This window comes from Lutjanus erythropterus, chromosome 3, assembly GCF_056507025.1.
Source record: "Lutjanus erythropterus isolate fLutEry1 chromosome 3, fLutEry1.hap2, whole genome shotgun sequence".
Taxonomy (NCBI): Eukaryota; Metazoa; Chordata; class Actinopteri; order Lutjaniformes; family Lutjanidae; genus Lutjanus; species Lutjanus erythropterus.
This window is the reverse complement of record NC_139319.1, coordinates 28,405,642-28,427,239: the sequence shown is the minus strand read 5'-3', so window position 1 is coordinate 28,427,239 and position 21,598 is coordinate 28,405,642. Positions and strand designations below refer to the sequence as shown.

General features: G+C 38.6%; 1 protein-coding gene across 5 annotated transcripts in view; it reads right to left on the bottom strand.

The window, feature by feature from the left end:
- Positions 1 to 21,598, bottom strand: part of sorcs1 (sortilin-related VPS10 domain containing receptor 1) — a 189,373-nt gene that overhangs the window by 28,127 nt on the left and 139,648 nt on the right. For all 5 annotated transcript variants that reach the window (XR_014769854.1, XR_014769855.1, XM_084715688.1 and 2 more), the window contains exons 7-15: positions 20,360 to 20,478; positions 20,060 to 20,149; positions 16,168 to 16,347; positions 14,906 to 15,052; positions 13,243 to 13,345; positions 8,618 to 8,694; positions 6,952 to 7,043; positions 6,449 to 6,556; positions 1,359 to 1,476 (exon numbers count right to left, since the gene is read on the bottom strand). Coding sequence is in view for 3 of the 5 variants with exons in the window: in XM_084715688.1 (XP_084571814.1) it covers positions 1,359 to 1,476; positions 6,449 to 6,556; positions 6,952 to 7,043; positions 8,618 to 8,694; positions 13,243 to 13,345; positions 14,906 to 15,052; positions 16,168 to 16,347; positions 20,060 to 20,149; positions 20,360 to 20,478 (1,034 nt within the window). In the remaining 2 variants the exon portion in view is untranslated. The remainder of the gene's footprint in view (positions 1 to 1,358; positions 1,477 to 6,448; positions 6,557 to 6,951; positions 7,044 to 8,617; positions 8,695 to 13,242; positions 13,346 to 14,905; positions 15,053 to 16,167; positions 16,348 to 20,059; positions 20,150 to 20,359; positions 20,479 to 21,598) is intronic.

The window sequence follows — 21,598 nt, the reverse complement described above, 5'->3', positions numbered from 1 at the left end:
TGAGAAAATAAGAAGGTGCAGGCAGAGGACAGGGTCTCTGCAGATTCTGGTGCCCCAACACCCGTCTACTGGTTCATGGGTGTTGATTAAGAGGGATGATTTTTGTATGAGTCTACTGTTTGTTTTTGGAAAAACCTGCATGTTTGCTTTCTAGTGCGTTGTAGATATGGTTGTTATGAAAATTGACAGTTATGATACCCTGAATTTGCTTATCGTTGAATTCTACTGTATTACGATACGATATGATGTGATGAAATTTGACTTGGGCTAAGATGCTGCACACATATAGCTGCTCTTATAGTAACAGAAAGAAAAGAAAAGAAAAGAAAAACAAACAATACAGACAAAAAACACACACTGTTGCAAATCACAATCACAATTTACATTTATGGCACACTGCACATATTGGACATATTACACATTAAGAACATTAAAGACTCAAGCAACATTAGTCTTTAAAGTCTTAACTGAGGTGTAATTAGAGTTGTTAAAACAAATACAGGACATCATAATTTGTGAAATTATTATTTAAAAAAGCCTTCTGTTTTCATTCATGTAAGGGCCATTTTAAATGATAATTTTATAACACTATATACCATGATATTTTCTGTGATGGCTATTACACTGTTAAAATATCATACGGTCCTATAATTTTTGTGGGATATTTGCAGAGATAAGAGCCCCTGTGGATCTGCTTGGAAAAAAGCTTTGGAAGAGAGTAAGCATTTTTTCGGCAGTTTTGAATTCGATTTATTTTATCATCTGGTAACTAACTAATGAAGCATTTTATTCTAACAGCCCATGTCACAATCCACTGACAAGCACAGAGATATCATTACTCAAGCAGTCCTATTTCCTGGCTCATAAGAAAACAGCAAGAGGCTGAGAGTTTAGTCATTTTCAGATCAACTGCATCAATCAATGAGGGGAAACAAATAATAGTTCACCCACGTCTGTATTAACCTCCACACCCCCACTGACTGTAAGCATCTTATTACTGCTCTCTATTGAGTAAATCCAGTGTTTTTATTTTGTAGGAAATACTGACTAAGTCAAGGGAGTGATTTTGGACAAACCGAATGATTGCAGTACCATTTACAAATAGAAATCAATTCACAAAAAATAATGATCAGAAAAATGACTTTCTTTAATGATAATTTGCTCAAGATATCAAATTACTTTTGGAGCATGTTGATTGTTAAGTTTCAATTTGAGAATAAAGCAAGTGAATCTAGTTCAACATTTTCTTCCATGTGAGCTTTAGATCTACATTTCTCCGCCAGCTGACAGAAAAACAGTTTTAGGATGTGTGATAAACAAGTCTTTAGTCTTCAGGTCTGTGCTGGCATGGAGCGTACCTGGTTGTGTAGGTGCCACGTCTGATAATCCGCCTCTGTGCACCTCCTGTTGAAGATGGACCTGAAGTCTATTTTCACCAGCTGCCACTCTGAGCGATGACTGACGTGACCGAATATCCTGGAAGATGGCCACATACACCGTTACTTGTTACATACTGAACGTGCAGCAGATTCTGACCGGCAGAGCTGGTGTTAAAGGATTAGGCTTGTGATACTCTGCGATTTCCATTTTGTCAACAAATTCCACAAGACGACCAAAACCAACAAAGAACTGATCCCTCTAATAAGATATCTCTCATCCCTCTGTGTGCCAAACACCTCTATTGTTGTTCTACTATTAAAAAACACACTAATGAACCACAATGTTAGCCTGCGTCCAGACCTTCAAATCTGTCCGCTCCACTGAGCTCACTCTTCCTCTGGTCTGCCGTCATGACATGTAACAGTGATTTCTTAAAACAAAAGATAATCGACCACTCAGTGCCACAGGGCGGGATCAAGGCTGTTGTCAAGGTGTGTGCTGCAACCAAGGAGGACTAATAACAACAATGGTAACTGCAATAGATGTTGCTGTGGAGGCAGTTTTAAGTCGATTAAACAAGATGTGTAGATAAGCTGAGGTAGCAGTGAAATAATCACTGAAAGACTGTGTCACAGAAAAAAGTCCCCATTTATGTGTTTTATGCAGCAGCATAGCTAGCGCTAGTTAATTAGCAGCTATGAGCTAACTTCATGTCAGTCAGTGACCAGAAGAAAATGCGATCGATCATCTGATCGTGTTTGTTTCTCTACGGCCTCCAGAGAGTTGCACTACAAAGCAATACAGCTCTGCTATATAAACTGTCTTTAGCCTGACTAGCTGACAACTAGCTAACATTAGTGAGGAGTACATGAAGACACTGCAGTAATTTTATATAGACATCTGTTTTTTTCTGTGGCAGCACACACATCTTATCTACAAACTTAACGACTGACTAAAGTAACTTAACCACCCCTCACACACTCACTCTCATTATAAAACCAGACTGTGGAAGCTCTAATGATCAGTTAGAGAAAATCGAATCCTTCCTTCCCCAGTGAAATCGTTTCGAGTGGAGGCCATACCAGGTTATCACAGTGTTGCACTGGGTGACATGTTCTTTCATTACCAGTTTGTCTTGGTTCATGTTACCAGGGGTAACACTGTAATTAAGTAGGTTATTATTTTTTTCAACATCGCAACTTTCTGGAGAGACTGATAAAACTTTAACAGTTAAAAAAGTAACTAATACTCTGAGTAGTTTTTGAGGAGAATATTTTGTGCTTTTACTTGAGTATTTTTCTAGCACCAGTACTTTTACTTGTAATTGACTAATATAGTGAAACAGTGCTTGTACTTGAGTACAGATTTTCAGTACTCTTTCTACGTTGTCCTATGTTACAAATACTGTGGTTTAGATTAGAACATGTAGTCTCACAGCACTCAACTCTCACCGACTTCACACATTAATTTGTTTGTACTTATTTATTCTTCATAAAGTTTTTGTTTACTTAAGCTGTTACTGTGTGGACCTCCTGTCTTTGTTATGCTCCTGAACGAGATGGGAATAACAAGTGGGGCCTCGTTCTGTTCTGAACCCAGGCGACTTGCATCGGTGTGACACACTGTAGTCCCCACATAGCTGATCCCACACACACCATTCACACACACCACTCCAATAGTCCCCAACAACTGCATTATTTACTTGTTTGGTAAATGTTTGTTTGCCCGGCTGTGTTAGGAATGACTGAGCCTTTTTAAAAAAAAAAAAAAACGAAAAAGTCAATCAGCCGAGGAAGAGTGATTGAGAGAGAGTTGAAAGTTTCAAAAGAATTTTTAAAGATTCATGTCTTTGGTAGGAACAAATGAGCTGAGGGCCACAGAGAGGTAGTTAAAGTATAGAGAGATGGACTAAGGGTTGTGATATTCATTTAAGTAAGGCAAAAAAAACGATCCACACGTTCTGACAGTCCCTCCTACAGGGCTTCATTGTGTTGCACTTGTTTGTATACATGAATGGTGACAGAAATATTGGTCGTGAAAGACATCGCTGCTTACTTTCTCACATCCACATTGCGTGAAGTAGGTGTGAATGTGGATGAACGTCAGTTTCAGGAACTTATTGAAATTGTTGAATGTAGCCCTTCCAATGACAATGTCAGAAAGGTGTGAGGAGCAGGTTTGATAGACTATACTGGTGCCTTCAAAGGCTGTCGGGTTTGGTGTTTTCATAGAATTTGTTAATAGGGAAAGTGCCACCCTAACCCTTAAACACAGAACCAGGAAAATAATGCTCAGTACCATTGTAGGAAACTAAGCAATGTACTGGTTGTGAACAGGGTCAGCAGCAAAATGTATTTTAGCCACCTAAAAAAAAAAAAAATCAACGTCAGTTTAGGTGTATGCTTTATTTAGAATACTTCCACTGCTTTACTTTGCCGTCAGACAACCTTTTCTAAAACTGCTGTTATTTAAGCCAAATATCTCTCTTTTACCCTGCAAAAAACAGAGTTGTTTGTTTGTGTTGGTGTGTAATTAAAGTGTTTCCAGGGGTTAGTTCAGATTTACTTAGGTCACACACTAACTCAAACAAACTAATTAACTGAGGCAGCAGTGGACCAGAAACTCTTCTGCGAAGTTTTTGCCAAAGGAATCTGGTGGTTTTGGAGAGAGTGATAAGACCATGAGGTAAAGTGGTGAAAATACTCTACATATAGGAACACTTAAAGTATGTTTTTTTTTAGGTGGTCCCTTTTTTAGGTTGATAAAATATGCATGGTATGGCAGTACATGTCTTAGCTTTCTGCACTGGTACTGTTCCAATATGGGAGTGTGCCAAACTCCATTTATTCTAGATAATACACTGGGTATCGATAAATTTAATACAACCCTACATTTTAAAAAGTCTGAACTATCGCTTTAAGTTTTTTTTTTGTTTGTTTTGTATATCTTTTAACTGCATGTCATTGAAAATGTTCATTTATATCCTCTGAGAGCTTAATCATAATGAATATCCATACTTCTTCAATGGTCAAAAACAAAACAGATTCCAAGGTTATAGAGACTAACCAGATAAATATTCCATCTCCGGCTAAATTGAGTGGGTGTGTTTCTCTGCAATGACCCCCCTCACCATTCATACCACAACATATTTATCACAATCAATCTGTCAATTAGCTCTGGAGGCAGCCGACCGTGACAGGCACTTACTGTAAAAATGAGTACAAATTGATAAGAAAACAGTGCATGATGGTCTTATGAAAACTAATGGTGTGTCTGCCAGCTGAGAGGCTCCGTGCTCAAGAACTTATTCTCAATGCAAACCTGCCAACATTGTCTTTACGCTGCCCCCTTCCCCCCCTTCTCAGCTCTCTTGTCTTCTCGTTGAGAGCACTGCTGTGCATTTTCCTATTCTCTCTCCTTCCCTCTCTGTCTCTCCAGCTGTGCCCTATCACTCTCCTGTAGAGCTGACTACACAGCCAACTGTCAGTCTGTCATTTATGGCAGGTGTCATGAAACATTGATGTAATGGCTGTGGAAACCCTTTGGTAACACATCCCAAAGTCCTAAATCTCTGCTGCAATAAGGGACTTGTGCTGTGTCATACCGTATGCACGCACTCCAGCTCTGGGCTGTTCTAATAATAAATGTGAACGAACACAAAAGGAATCTTCATAAATCTGGTTTCTGAGGACACGTCGAATCATACTCACTGCTCTTGCCATTTCTTAATGCTGCTAAAACTTTTTTTTTAAGCAAAGTTTCTTGTCTGTTTTCTCACATTTTTTTTTTCTCATCATTTTGATCATTTTCCTTCATGTTCTTCAAATGGACAGTCACGCTGTCGCTGGCTGCTAAAGCATTGATCTCCTGTGATCATAATCTGGAGACAGCCAGTTTTGATGTTGGGTAGACCTTGAGAGAAATCTTTTTTATTCATGAAAAGGAAAACAGGCAGTCAGGACTGCTGAATCGAGCAAGCTTGGATATAGATGCACTGGCTTCGGTTACCCAGCTTACATGCAACTTTTCAGTAACATTCCCAGAATTCCTTCATTCCAGGTTTCTAATTGGTCTACAAAACATTTCAAAAAATGTTTTAATAACCACATCAAAGTAATGTTTTGTATTTTTTCCCTGAGGTTCCCTGGTGGAACCCTTTTACATAACGCTCCCACGATGTTCTAAAAATGTTGTGCAAATGTTTTATTTCAGAGCAAGATCCCTCAAAAATTTCCCAGAACACCGTGGGAGCATAACCACAATATTTGTTTTCGATCAGTTTTAACATTTAACTAACCTCCTTCAGACATTCAGCTCACCTGCACAGGCTGGTTTAGGGATGTACACAAAAAAAGTTGAGGCAACACAAAATTTCAAGGCAACTTTCCACAATAGATTTCAAAGCATTTTGAAATGAACTGCCATCTTATAATGATTAATTGAGATCATTTACTATCTTTTTTTAAGATAAATTTGAATTTTCTCAGAGTCAAAAATTGGTCACAGTCAGCTGTGAACTTTATTTCTTATTATTTTTAGGTGCCTGAAAATTAAATGTTTTTAATTGAAAATATTAACATATTAATAATGTTTCACTTTCACTTCAATGAGTTTACTGAATATTTTTTAAATATAATTTTGTGGGGGTTCTAAAACTCAAATATTCAGGTTTATCTACAGTAAAAGAGTAAATTATCTAAACAAATGATTAGTAAAATGTGCCTTCAAAGTTTTGAGTTTTCTCAACTTCTTTTTTTGCTTTTGCAGTGTAACCTTCATGCTTTACAATGGAAAAACTTTCTGTTGTAAAATGTAAGGAACGTTAAAGGGAACATTCAACTAACATTTCCAACATGTTTTGCATCAGAAAAACTTGCTCTTGTCACAAGGAACCAAACCAAAAACAAATGTTTCCAGAACATTTTGGGATCCAAATTTACCTTGGTAAGGTAGAGCAGAGCACACACACACACACACACACACACACACACACACAGAATACTTGTTGTTACTTTGATTTTCCAGTGTGACTGATAGATTTCCTCGTTGATGAATCTTTGTCACTCACGTCATGATGAGCGTCTCCTCGCCAGGCTCTCCCAGCACCCCGTCCACAAACAGAGGCGTGTTGGTGAAGCTGTACTTGTTCCACTGCCGTCCTTCATCAAAGCTCAACCTACGAAGACAAACAGCCGTCGCACAAGGCACCGATGCTCCCCATACAGTCCCCCCACCCCCGACTGTATGCACAAGCTAATGACCCTGCAGTTGTCTAACAACTTTATTTCATATTCTGCACAGGGATGAGGCTGCGCTCTGCTCAGCGAGGCTGCGCTCTGATCAGTCGAAGCTAGACTCATTACAGCTTCAAACACACAAAGGTGAAATTGAATGACAATTGTCAAAGCAGACTTCTCCGTGCCTGGTGTCTTTTTTTCTTCTCAGAATAATATCATTCCCTAGTTCGAAGACAAACTCATTTGCCTTTGTTTGACTAACTTAAGACTTGGAGCTTCCTACGAGGGAATTAGTCATGCTGTGACAAATGGCGTCTCTGTCATAATGACTCACCACAGGTGTCGGATGGGAAGCGGAGTGTGTCTTATTGCGACTAAGGCTCCTCCTTGGTCGAGATACAGTACTGCATACTCCTCGTCAAAGATCTGCAGGGACAAAAAAAAAAAACAGAAAAAGTGCTCACTCTGCAGTGGCTTGTTACCTGTGTGCATGTCGAACGCTCTCAGTCTGCACACACCCACACCGTGTCATTCAAGTAAGTAAAGTAATAATACACAACACACACAAACACAGTGTACATCACAGCTTCAGAATGATTATTTTCCATTGCTGTGTTTAATTACAAACAGCCCCATAAATGGAAAAGCCAGGATCAAGTGAGGAAAAGGCCACCAACCGTCACTGTCAAACAAGCCATAAGATTACATTTGACTTAAAGCTTAAAAAAACTGGCTGATGTATTTAGATTAAAAGCCTGTATGATAAAATCAGGGAAAGTGAGAGAGGAGGAGGAGGAGGAGGAGGAGGAGGACTATATCTTCAGTGAGAGGATGGCAGGTCGGTCAATTCATGGTGCTCCATATGGAGAGTGGCTGTGATCCAACTGGGCACATTATTGGAAAAATTAATTATCAGGTTTTGAGTCTGTAATATTAATAATATAACATATTTGCTGCAGTTTACATGTGTGAATATTTGCAGGAAGCCAATCTCAGCCAACAGTCACTTCACAGACTGTAACTGGCAGTAGGAATTAAAATCAAACTGGATTAAAACTAAATTTTTGCCAAAACAGAAATTGAGAACTCCAGTTTGACAGAACTTTTTGCTAATAAACAACTGAATGGTGAACATTTACATTTCACTAATGGATTGTTTCCCCCAAAAACATAATAATATATTATAGCCATTTTATAATGCATTATAAAATGGTTCTTAATGTATTACGACTATGAGAATTTTTATATTATATTATTATAATAATTGATCTTTGCCAAAAAAGTCAGTGAGTGACCAGCAATTATTAAGTATTATGATACTTGACCTTATAAGTCATTGTAAAATGATTTGAACATGTTATGATAACAAATACTTGGAGGATTACAAATACTTACAAGTACTTACAACTAGAATTATACATTGCTATAAGCATTTTAAAGTATTATGAGTAAAGAGACATTGCTTTGGAGTTTTTTTAAATGTATTGCCACTTTGAGCACCACATTATGTTGAGAAAAGGCTGACATCTCTACAAAATATCTCCAAAACTTGAAAACTCACACCCAAACTATTTAGATGGATAAATAGCACTACGTTCCAGATTATCATCCCAGTTTCTGATTTCTGGATAAATTGTCTCTTTAACAGCGTTATGGGTCACCCCAAATGTTCCATGTTGTCAAGGAGGGAGGTGGACTAACTAAAAATAAACAGTTGATAGCTAACACTGTGAGGGATTGTTGGAAAAAGCCAAATATTGTCTTGTATCAAGGTTTGGACGACACTGTCTGATGTTCTCCAGTCAGGTGCGCACCACAGAAGTTGACAGCATGTCTCCTAGCAACATCGGCTCTCAACCATTGTCGTGGGAAATGTACCAGATTTGAAACTTATAGGTAGACTGTTTTATCATCTCATGAAAAGTATAGCTAAAACTTCAGTATTTCACCAAAAAAGTAAGTAATTCAAAATTTAGTTCATTTTTATCAGTAGGACTCACCTGCCTCCATGTGTTTCCAGCATCTGAGGTGATGAACACGCTGACGTTGCTGGTGGTCAGCTCTGCGCCGATGGAGCCTGAGGGTGATTCACAGAACAGACAGAATACAAACTACAGTAAGTGTTTGAAAAGGGAAACTGCATAATGCAGCCACATGAACTCTATTTCAGATCAAACAAATCCAAAATTTTATAAAGAGCCTTTAGACCAGCAGCGGCGATACAGCAGGGGGCTCGAGCCTGCAGCTGCAGACTAGGGCTGTAATTACAGTACTCCATTAGTTCTACTGTTACTGTGCAGTGTGACATTTGCCCATACTCCTAAATTAACCAATAAATCCAGATTACTGTATTCATCTTTCAGCAGTTCTGACCATATTAAGACAAGCTTTCCTAATGCTGTGCAGACTGCTGTAATTGCTTTAATTTAGCCTGTAATTGGTGCCAGGTGGTTAAACACGAGGCTGGAAAGTACTGTAAGTATTTCAGAGGCAAGACTGTGCCCTTGTCTGAGCACTCATTGAGAAACAATCTGCTTTACAATCCCAGTACTTAGAGTATAACTTTACACCACTTGAAAATCTTGATTTTGCTGACCTCCAGTGGATGCTCTTCTCACCTTGCTGCAGAGATGTGGAGGTGTGGTGAGTGTATACATGCACAACAGAACACACACTCAGTAGTAATGCTGGTTGTGGTCACAGTCTAACAAACTTTCAACTAAACAAGGTCGGTAACATAATGCTTTAACGGTGGGTGTTTTTGCACTTTCAGAACATTTTTGCAAGAAACAGAATTTCCAAAATAAAAAATATAACTTTTTACCTCTAATATGGGTCCTCAGTAGCTCAGTTGCATCTTTTGTTACTCTACCAGTCTGGCAAAAACCCATGTCTTTTCAAATGGTCCATGTTGACATCACTTTGGCTAAACACACAACTGAAATTTTAGCGAAATTACAACATGGCCTAATGCAACTGAAGATAGCAAAGGGTGTATTTGGCTGAGGTGCACACACACATCTCCACTATCATGAAACAGGAGTGTGGATTAGTAAAGTGTCCTTTGTACATATTTTCTATCAGCAATAAAGTGTAAATATTGAAATAAACGGTGTGTGTCTGAAATTATTCACTCATAAGGAATAAGGAATTATTATTATAATAATAAATCCTAATGTCTCTCTGTGGCACAAAATGGTAAGGGTGGATTCAGACATGCCTTGTATAAATTAAATTAAATAAAAATGCTCGAGCCTTACACTCTTAACCATGTGCTTTAGGTAACCTTAAGATAGGGCCCTTAAAACCCTTAAAACAGTGACAGTGACTTGTGATGTGACCATATTTGGACTTCTTTAAATAGGAGATATAAATGAGTGGCAGGGATTTTTGAAAAAAATCCTGGTTTTGCTTCTGTGTTGACAGTAAGGAAACTAAAAAGAAGGAGGGGACATTACATCTCATCTGTATGCTATGCCTGGTGCCAGACTTTGGTGCTAGCTCTTCTGAAACCTATGGGGGATGCATGGAGAAACACACTGAAATCTGAGATGTCTCAAAAAATGTCTGTGTACAAAATGAAAGAAGACTTCACAGAATTACACACTGACTGATTTCTCCAAATGTGCAAAATCAATTATTTGTTGTTGGTTTGACACTGAATCTGGCATAAGCTTCAATAGACACTGAAGTCCAGAGCATTGAATGTTCTGTAGTGATGCAATGACCCTTCCTTCTTTTTAACTTTCCTTGGTTGGCAGAGTTGAACATGATCTGTTGACTATTGAAGTTAAAATAACAGTTAACCAAATTAAAAGTCCTCCCATACCTGTTCATTCTGTGCAGAGTGACAGTGAGCCGCAGCTGTCAGTTACAATCACTTATTACACATAAAGCTGGAATTTATCCCAGCTCATATTAGACGAGAAGCGTTGTCAATCACAGGGCCGACAGACATAAACATTAACACCCACATTCACACATCGTGAGTCCTCAATTCAGCAAACTTGCATGTCTTAGGAGTGTGGAAGGAAACTAGAAACCCCTGGAGGCATGTGGAAACTGACCATCAGTTTTGAACCCACAGGCTTTTTCCTCCCTCTCCTCCTCCTCCATTGGACATGGATGTCATTGTTGGACATGGATGTCATTGTTGGACATGGATGTCATTGTTGGACATGGATGTCATTGTTGGACATGGATGTCGCTGTATCCCCAGATCACCAATGAAGTTGGTGAGTAAACTGTTATCATAAGCGAAGGGAATGATGGCCAACATGATTAAAACTAATAAATAAAATAATAAAAAAATAAAAAATAGGCCTGGGATGTAAAAGAACTGAATGTTCCCTTAAGGCTGGGCACTCATTCTCAAGTGGGAGGTAAAGCCACTATTAGAGAGAGAAGTGCTGGTTATTTCAGAAGCTAATTACAAAATGATTTCCTCTGCCTCTGTTTATTTTGGCCATTTCATAGCTTGAATAATGACAGAGATCAAACAAAATGAGTCGATTGTTCTATTCCCACATCCCTGAAACCTGTTTCATTCACAATGTTTCACAAAGGTCCAGACACCAATACTTTTAGCGTGTGCTTGGCCTTCTCCGGATACCTGAGGCATGTGCCGATGTGTTATTGACAGTGCCGGTCCACGCGGGAGTAAATATCACTGAGGTGTGAATTCACCTGGGGGACTGCTGATCTCATATTCCTCCATTTCTTTGTTTTCTCCCCACTGAGTCAATGAGAGTGTCTGCCTCCTTTCCCGTGTTCTCAGGAACAGTCATGCTCTGAGGACTAAACCATCAGGATCATATAGGTCTTTTTGTTTGTTCTGTCATTTGGCCCTGCTCAAAGGTGAGATGACACATGCATGTTGCACCGATGCAAACAGATGCAAACAGAAATAAAGCGCAAAAACCTTCAAACGGCCAAACAAAATTGCACAGAAGAGATGAGGAGATTGCCATATTGGAAACATCACCGCACTGAAATGTTGAGTGCCAAGATTTTCAGCTAACTCGAAGAGGCAGATTTCTTTGGGCTTTGTCTGTCTAAGTGACTTTCGTGGTCTTTGTCTCTTCAAGTTAGCGTAACATTATCTAAAGTAACCATGGATGGAGAAAAGAAACTCCAAAAAGCAGACACACTGCTCAATTGTGAATGCCAATAAAAAAAATAAAAAAAAAACGACTTGAAGAAAACCAGATGGGTCTTTTTATTCCACCTCTGTTGTCTTGTGCTGAATAAAATTTAAGCAAACTCCACAAAGCAGATTTCATTTCACTATCTCAATCGGATGCTTTCTCTTAAAGGGATAGTTGGCATTATTTGAAGCGGGGTTGTATGAGGTTCTCGTTCATATTCAGTGAATTACCTACAGTAGATGGCTTTCGGCACACCACCAGTTTGGAGAAGCGGCAGGAGTACTGGTGTGGGAAGCTAAGCGATGTGCTGCTGTAGACAGTCAGCACCAAAACGTAGTTTTAGCCACCTAATAATTAATATAACCGTACACTTTGTTTGTTATTTTTTTATATTTTCACTGCTGTACCTTGCCAACAGACAGCCGCTTCCAATGGGAAACTGTTGTACTGCACACATTTACCTTGCAGAACATGGGAGTCGCTCGTCTCCTGCCGCCTCAATCGCTTAGTTTGTTTTTGTTATGGTGTGCCTTCACACAACAACACAAACAAACTAATAAACACAGATTGAGGCAGCAGCAGCAGATCAGCAAGTCCTGTGTTCTGTGAGGTAAAATGTGAGCAGTTCAGCACTTTCCCATCGGAAGAGGCTGTTTTTGCCAAAGGAGTCTGGTTCCTTTGGAGAGTGTGATATTTGGCTTATATAATAGCGTTTTTTTTTTTGTTTTTTTATATAAGAAAAGCTTCTGACAGCAAAGTAAAACAGTGAAAATATTCTCAATGTAGAATACACTGATACTGCTCTTTTTAACCGCTCTTTTTTTAAGTGGATAAAATATGTTTTGTTGCTGATCCTGTCTACAGCAGTACATTCCTTAGTTTCCTCCACCAGTATTCATGCTGTTTCTTCAAACTGGGGTCGTGTCGACCAGCACATACACTGACTATGCATAAGTACCTAGTAAAACACCACTTCAAAAAAATCCAAATGATTTTTTTAGCATCCTTTCAGAGTTTTACTTGCTTTCTGCAACATGTGTAGCTTCTTTTTTAAATGTAAAATAGAAGTCTGTTCCAGTAATCCAGTAGCTTTAAATAGTATAAAAAAAAACAACTGTCAGAAGCAGGTAGAGGTTTCGTTCTCCTAGTCAGGAACTACAAAGAATTTATCTATTCAGTACTGTTTAAAAGAAGAAACACAAAGACTGTGAAGAGTATCAACAGAGGCTCTGTTTTTAAAGAAAAACCCTCAAAACTCTAGGAAGAAGAAAAAAAGTGTAAAAGGCACATCTGAGCACCTGGTTTTATCTATCAGACAAAAATAGTGAAAGTTTATTTATTAATTGCTAAAGACTAAACAGAAGGTCAGAAAAAGGTTTCAATGGGGGCTTTGTTTTTAAAGAAAACCCCTCAGAACTCTGAGAAAAAAGAGAAACGAGGAACAACATGTCACTCAGAACAGATTCCCTCTCACCCACCTGATGCGACAATGATCCCCGGCGCCGAGTCCCTGCTGGCTATGTTTCCAGATGTGTAGGGATTTGCAGACACGTGGAGATGGAGATGTAACGAACAGTACGGCTGCGGAAAAGAAATAACAAACTCAATTATCAGAACTATCAAACCGAGCCAACGGTCTCACTAAAAAAAAACCCATCAAATGAAGCTTCTGAGTAAAGTGACTGTTGCAGCCACTTGGACTCACGACCCTCCCGAGTCATAACTTCTATCACAAACACCATTTCCCCATTGGCTGGTCTCACCATTAATTTTGATTGGGTTAACCTTTACCGACACAATTCTCATTATGACCCAGCAAAATGCCAGTGGTGCAGGCCATGTTGTGACGGGCTGTTTAGAGGTTTATTAAAACTCTGACATTTCCTGACAAATGACTGTATAATATGGGGAGAAGGCGAGGCACGCCACAGAATTGCTAATTGGTTTATCAAAAAAAGGCAGATTGTTTTTTTATATAAAGTCATATTAAGAGAAGATGTGCTAATGTGCCTTGCAAATGATGTGCTAAAGTCATATCTACACTATCATCTGATTGATATTTTTTTGTTCAAGCACACATTAGAATATATGGAAGACTATTGGGGCCAGGAATAAGGAGAAAATTATGTTTTTTTTTTAAATTTTGCATTTTGAGAATTAGTACCAATATAAGAATCAATAAATCAGAGGAGGGTTTTTTTTATTTCTTCTTTTTCTTTCTTTTTTTTGACATTTTGAGAACAAAGTTGAACCTTGATTTTTATTGCCAGGCATAAGAAAAAAACATCAGGGGTGGATTTTATATTTATTTATTCATTCATTTATTTATTTAGACATAATAAAACCTAACTTTCAGTATTAGTGCCAGACATAAGAAAAAGTAAATCAGACAAGAGAGATGTATTTATTTGTTTTTGTGTTTTGAGAATAAAGTCAAAATAAAGTTGAAATAACATCTTGACTTTATTCTCGACATTTCATGTTTATTCTCAGAATGCAAGAAATAAAAATCCTCCTCCTCTGATTTATTGTTTCTTATGCCTGGCATTAACTAAAGTTCAACTTTATTCTTGACATTTCAACTTTATTTTCAAAATGAAAACAAAACAAAAAATGAAAAATGAAATAAAGCTCTTCCTCTTCTCATTTTTTCCTCCCATGTCTGGCCTTAGCACTCTTCTGTAAGAAGAGGGTGACTAATGTGGGTGTGCTTCATCGATAAAGACCACCTCGGCAGTTAAAAAGACACATTGTTAGATTTTTTGCTTCTTCTTTAAACTTCCAACTTCGGCTCCTGATTGAAAACTCAACTCGACTAGACCACGAGAACCGCCTAACTATCAGAGGCTTTCAGGAAAGAAAGACAGATGAAAAAAGAAGACTTTGCTTTTCAGTCTGACACCTCTTTTTCTCTGTGTTTCTTAAACGGGGGGGTCAGCTTATTGGACTGAATCAAAATGGCTGACCTTTCAGCTCGGCAGCCTCAGAGCACTCAGCTTTGACGGGCGCTGCTCTTTCCGAGCTCGGCCTCTCATTGCTGCTGGGATCAGTCAACTCCTGTCAAGGCCTCTCTTTGATGGAAGCGCACACATATAAAAACATGTATGAACGCGGCGCGCTCGCAGATACGCAGACACTCACTAGCACGCAGTGGATGCTGTTGGCCCTCAGGTCTTTGCTCGGGGCCTGCAGTAACCTCCAGTCTCTGCCTCTGTTGTAGGTGATGTGCGTCTTCACTTGGTTATCTGTCTTTTTGTTGGCTAGGAACATCCCTTTTATTCCCGCTACCTGGGAAACCAGGAAGAGAGCAACTCACAGATCCAAATGAAAACACTTCACACGTCCTAAAGATATTAGACGTTTCTATATCTTCGAATCATGCTGCAAAAAATGAATCAATGCACTCAAAGCAAATCTCATGCCCTTGGGCATTTCAGCCACGCACACTTACCTCTTCTGTATTCTCAGCAAAGCCAAATACAGCCACAAACATTGAGTGGGAAATGATCGACTGGCTGGGGACTTTTGAGTAATCAATGTGCGCCTTAAATGAATCTGACTCCTTGCTGGAGGCCCCTGGGAACAGCTCAGGGATACTGAATTGACTCAGCGACAGTTGCATCAGGCGATGAAACTCCACTTTAGTAATTGACAGATGCTTCAATCTTCCTTGGAGGAGATATTTAGCATATCCAATGTTTTGGGTGGCGACCCCAATCAAGACAGTGGATCTGATTTCATCACTGAGGCCACAGAAAGACATGAGCAGCATCATCAACAGCCTAATTATTTGATTCAGAGATATAGTTTTATCATACGTTTGGTGCTGATATATCTTAAAAAAAAAAAAAACATACCTGCGTACGTGAGTCCCAAAGCCTCAACATTAGCCCTTAACACACTTTTTTCCTCTTTGGATTAGGTGCATTTTGTGAACTAATATCTGCAGTTATTCATCAAAGAAAGAAATAATCTCAGCCTCGCAAAAATCTATATCCCTGGCACAATCCTCTCTTGCCTTTGTTGATGTCAGCACTTTGAAGCTGCTTCGTATTCACACAATGTGCTCTGAAGACTGTAGGCCTACAGCAGCGGGGTTTCTTTTCCAAAATGACAAACCAAGTACATTTCATCATCTCTGCCTCCCAGCTCTAAAATATTGATCAGTGTTCATAATAAACTGGCGGGCTGGGCACTCATCAACCAGGCCTTTATTTGATACTGTTATTTTAAAAGAAGTAATTGGCCAAAATGAATACTGCAGACTTGGGATGGGAGGCGGGGGGCTCATGTGCAGCATACAAATCCAAAACTAAAGCAAGAGTCAGTCTACTTACAGTACCGCATGATACTTTTACACAGATTTTGTGTCCTCATTTGCTACCAGCTGGATGTTTGTTTACCTCATAGAGGTCGACCATGACATTGCCCTCGGGGCCCATGCTGCTGACCACGTTCTCCAAAGCCAGGGTGTAGTACACCCCCGACGTGTCCGACACATACAGGTTGTAGGTTTCGTTCTGGTTCCACTCCTGCACAGCTGCCACCACGCGATTTTCATCCGTACTGATCACATGCAGGTCCTGGCAGAAAAGCAAAGGTAACACCAGTGTGAGACGACAGAGATACATAATAATAATAATAATAAAACTGTCATGTTACCAGTGTTGTCTTTTTCTTTTTCATATTCTCTTTTATCCTGCTTTTATTTTTATGTGCAGGCTTTATATGACTATTTTATTATTTAAATTTCTGTGCAGTAGTGTGATGAGAAGTTTTTCTTGTTTTAACGAGATACGTTTGACAAGAGAGAGAAAGTTACATATTGTTTCTTGTAAAAAGGGAATAATTTGACAGATATGTCATTGCAGAAAAAAAAAAAAAAATTATTAAAATGAGAAAACTGGTTAGAATGTTTATTTGCAATGGTGGCAGCTATACTCTGCCATATACTGTATGATTTATTTAATGATAATGCACACGGGTCTTCAATGTTTTTCAGGCCATGGACCCTTTAGCTGATAGAGAGACGGATCAGGGAGCTTGTACTACATATAGGAGCACTGAATATTTTCGCATCTTTGCACTGACCCGTAGCTAATGTTAGCTGTATCAGCTTCACTCTCTGGATTTTCGCTTTTTATAGGCTGGTTTATCTCTGCCATGTTGGATTCATTTTAATGTTTACTTTCATGAGGGTTATAACCTTTGAAAAAAAAAAAAACCTCAGTAAATGCAGTAACTCTGAGGACTCCCTAGGAATTCGTGTTGAAGACTCATTCTATAGTGTAATGTACTTTTCAAGACAGAAATTCATTGTTATTTTGAGTAAAACACAAATCCTCCTTTTAAATGTGAGTAACACTTTCTATGAAGATCATGTCTATTATGCATTATAAGCACATTCATAAGACATTATAATGCATTTAAAAGTCTTTATGCAACTCTTTGTAAATGTTTAGACTCTTCCATGATAATTCATAACAGGGTTTATAGAGTATTATAAGTGGTGGACATAAGAAATTATAAGTTCAGCATTCATAATGCTTTATACCTCCATGCCAAACTGACAACAGTGTTTGACAGCAGGATCTGAGCTCTGGGTTACACAGTGCACTGTAACTATCAGTCAGTTATAAAGACACATACAGAGAACTGATGTAATTTGTGTCTTTGCAGGACTCTCTGAAGAACTGATCAGACCTCTCAGGTCATCTAGGACAGATCTACATTCAGTCCAAATTAAACATGGAGAAGCAGCTTCAGGTTTTTTATGCAACACTTATCTGGAACAAGTTCTCAGAAAACTGCACTGGAACTTTTACTTTCCTGTCCCATCACATATTTTATTTAACACTTTGGTGTAGAAATGTTTTTTATATTGCTTTATGTTCCTTTTACATTTTGTCTTGATGGTTTTTATGTCTTATGTAAAGCACTTTGAATTGATGTTGAATTGTGCACATTCTGTAAATACAAACTTGTCTTGCCTTCCCTGACATTTCATAACAGTTCCTAAAGTGGAATAATGTTTTAAAACAGGGCTGTGAATTTTGAGCATTTTCCCTAACCAATATTTGAAGATGTTAACAATCGCTTAATGGATTGATCATTAATGATTAAGATGATACAAAATGCAGATGTCTTTTTCTGAAGACTTTTAGAAGAGTTTTATTTAAACAACTTTAACATTAAATTAGTTATGTGAAACATTAATTTATGAAACACAAACAAATGTAAACAAACAGAATAATGCAACAGTAAGGCCTGCTTGTTCAACAAAAGGCTTGTCAAATAAAATCATGACACATGGGGCTGAATTACTGCAATTTCTAGACTATTAAGGGCAGACCAAACCAAACTGTAAGAAAACCTGTGAGCTCTGTAGAAATGGCACACAAACATACATCATTGATTAATAAATGTTTAATTGATTAAATTCTAAACAGTAGTTCATTTATTAATGATTTATCATTAACATCCCTATTTAATAAACATTAAAAATATGCTACAGCATAACTTTGGGAACTTTAAGCATGATGACAGCTCTGTGTATGACAGAGGTCTGCATCCAACTCAAGACTGAGCACCAACAACATTTTGAGAAAAAGGCAGCAGGTCATAAACGTAGGTTATGATGCACATTGTAGTTGGCAAAATGTGTTTCTTTTATTCGGTGTACAGACTTACCATTTTAATAAAGACTCAAAGAATCATTTTAGGCTTGCAACAATGATAGGAGAAAATTAAAATCTTACAAAATAATATAGAATTTGACCTCCAGATGTATGATATTATAACACAAGTGTGACTTGTGTCTTGTATTTGTTGGCTGACAAAAAAAGGTTTAAAATTACAGATAACTTAAAATCTTGTTTTCATGATTGATTATGAACTTTTGTCTTGTAATGCATTACAGATCTGACCTTCTTAGACAATGTTAACCTAAATACAGTCTTTGAAGCGACCTCTCGAAAAGTAGAAAGTCACTTTTTCACATTTGCATTCATTTATTCTAAAACGAATGGAATTCATGAGCAGCTTACCTGAATACACTCTAATTTGTAGATGACATTTGTGAAAGCTTTAATTTATAATCAAAAACACGCTCGCTGTTGTTTTAATGAGAAATATACAAACTTTTAGATTGTATACTGCTCTTACACTCCTGCTGTGTTTAATCATATTCAATAATCAGAGTTGCTTCATCTTCTGTATTCACGTACTTTAACGAAGAGGATACTACAATCATTAACACTATGTCAGGCTTATTGGGCAGAGATTATGCAGCTGAGGCCATGCTGTTTGGCTGTGTGCTTCATCTACCTCTGACTGTGCCAATAACACCTTGCAGTGAGCCGACAGCAACCGGGGCGCCTAGGGCTTGATTGAATAAAACATGTTTAATTGTCAATGGGGACGTGACAAGCGAGGCCGTGCGCACACGGAGCAGTGCGGAATAACAATTCCACAAACACTGTGAGAGTTACTTTTGGCCTTGATTTGCCCATAAATAACAAAGAGAGTGTCACGCAGAGCTGGCAATGAACCGGCGCTTTACTGCAACTTTAGCCCACACACCAAACAGGGCTGGAAGCATATTATGTGCCTTTAAATGCAGAACACTTCAGCAAACTGCAGAACTACCAACTACATTTTAGATCTGTCTTATACACTGTTGCTACCACTGCCGGACTCAGAGGGGGTGGGGGCACATGCTGTGTCGGAAAAATGCAAATTGGATGATATTCCAGCGGACAAAACGAAAAAGTTCCCTCTTAGATGCCCTTCCAGTGGATAAAATGTGAAAAAGTTCTGTCTAAGGTGCCTGTCCAGTAGGTGAAACATAAGGTGCCCTCTAGGATGCCATTATAGTGGATAAATCATGAAAAAGTTCCATCTAGGGTGCCCTTCCAGTTGATAAAATGCGATGTAGTGCAATGTAACCTGCCCTACGTAAAATGAATTGTCCTTCATTCCTCTAAATGGTTAGATAGTTAATAATTCCCCATGTGTTTTTATTACAGAGGTGTAGTAGGCCTCACTGTTGTACTTTAAGATATATAGTCAAACCATTTTAATCTAAACCAGGGATTGGAACTGTTTCACCATAAAAGTGTCATGACTTGGTGTGCTGTTTTTTTTATATCAGACAGCTCGAGTCCGCCAGAGGCTGCTGACCCATGATTACATATGGAATCTTCCTGAGGATCAATTAATTATTTGTTGATTATCATGATCTAATGAGTCTCTGTTCATGTTAATTTAATTTTATGTATGCAGTATACAAGTTACCTTGGGCAGGGTGTACTTGGGCAGCTTCATGGGTGTGAAGACATCTCTTTTAGCAGACACGTAGTAGATTGGCCTCCCTGCCGTTGACACCTTAAGGTGATGAGACCATTGAGTTAAAACATTTTGGAGACACATAAAAAAAACAAATAAAGCATTTTTCACAACCACAGGGACACATAAAACAGCACTAATAGTGCCTTTCTGAAAACGACCTTGAAAAATCTCCTACAAAATCCTTGCACTTTCTGTCTCATACACTGCTCTAATGCTTCTCACTGAACAAACTGGACAATTACCTACCTGGACAAACACATACTCATCTTGCACCACCAGAGAATTGGGGTCAATGTAGCCAGGGAATGGTTTGCCCTTGTTGGCATCCGTGCAGTTCTGCAGCTTGCAGGTGACGTACAGCGCCTCTGCTCCCACACACACAAAGACACACACACACACACACGCCCACACGTCAAGCCATGGCATCAGCAATGGTATTAGCCAATGAAGAAAGGCAGCGTTCACCCAGAGCCAAGCGGCCTCTTTTGGCTTTCTACATTACTTGTGTCAATAAAGTGGTCCCAATAAGGGAGGAGCTGGGCAGAGGGGAAGACAGATGACCACAGAGGCCAATTGCTTTCTTTTCCTTCAATCGCAGCGCTGGGAAAGCACCTGTCCCTGCATGTTAGCCTCTGCCAAATATGTGTCGGCTTCCACCGCGCGCACATGATCAATAGTGATAGTCTGACACCACTGATGTTTGCGATGTGTGTTTGTATGATTGGCTTTTTTTCTACTGTTGGTCTCAAAGAGAGTGTGCTGACTTTGAAGGCTTTTTGGAAACTAAGTGAGAGGGGAAGAATACAGCATTTAGTAAATATCAAAGGGCGAAACAGCAGACAGTGAAATATCCTGAAATTTAGTCCTTCTTAGGGGTAAAGACTCAAAAATGCTGGATGCTACATTTCTCATAATCCAATAGAATATTTTAGACACCCCCTGCCAGGTTAAAACCCATGTCTGTCAAACCCAGTGGCTTTAGGTTATAATGCAGGCTTTCTGTTATAATTTTGTAGTCTGAAACCCTAATCTGAGACGAATCCCTGATGACATTGTCAATCTCTGATGACATAATCAGGGGAAAAATACAGTCATATATGACTGTGTTTACAGCCTGAATATGTATTTATATACCCCCATGACTAAACTGATCATATGTATAAAATCAGTGGATTTACCCTAGAAAACATAATTTCAAAGTTTACAACATTGATTGTGAACATATTTGTTATCACAGATACTTGTGTTGAAATGAATGGAATTTATGGCAGCTTATTGCTGCCACGCCAGCAAAAGAAAAATGGATCAGTTTCTCATTATAACATGTAAGATTTCTTGTTATATGTTATTATGACATACAGACATCACATTAGAACAAGAAACTTTGCTTCCATCAATAAACTAAATTTCATGTTACGACATGATCATTTTTGTTGTACTCTAAAATCTTTCACATTATTATGTGATAACTTATATTGCTATAAT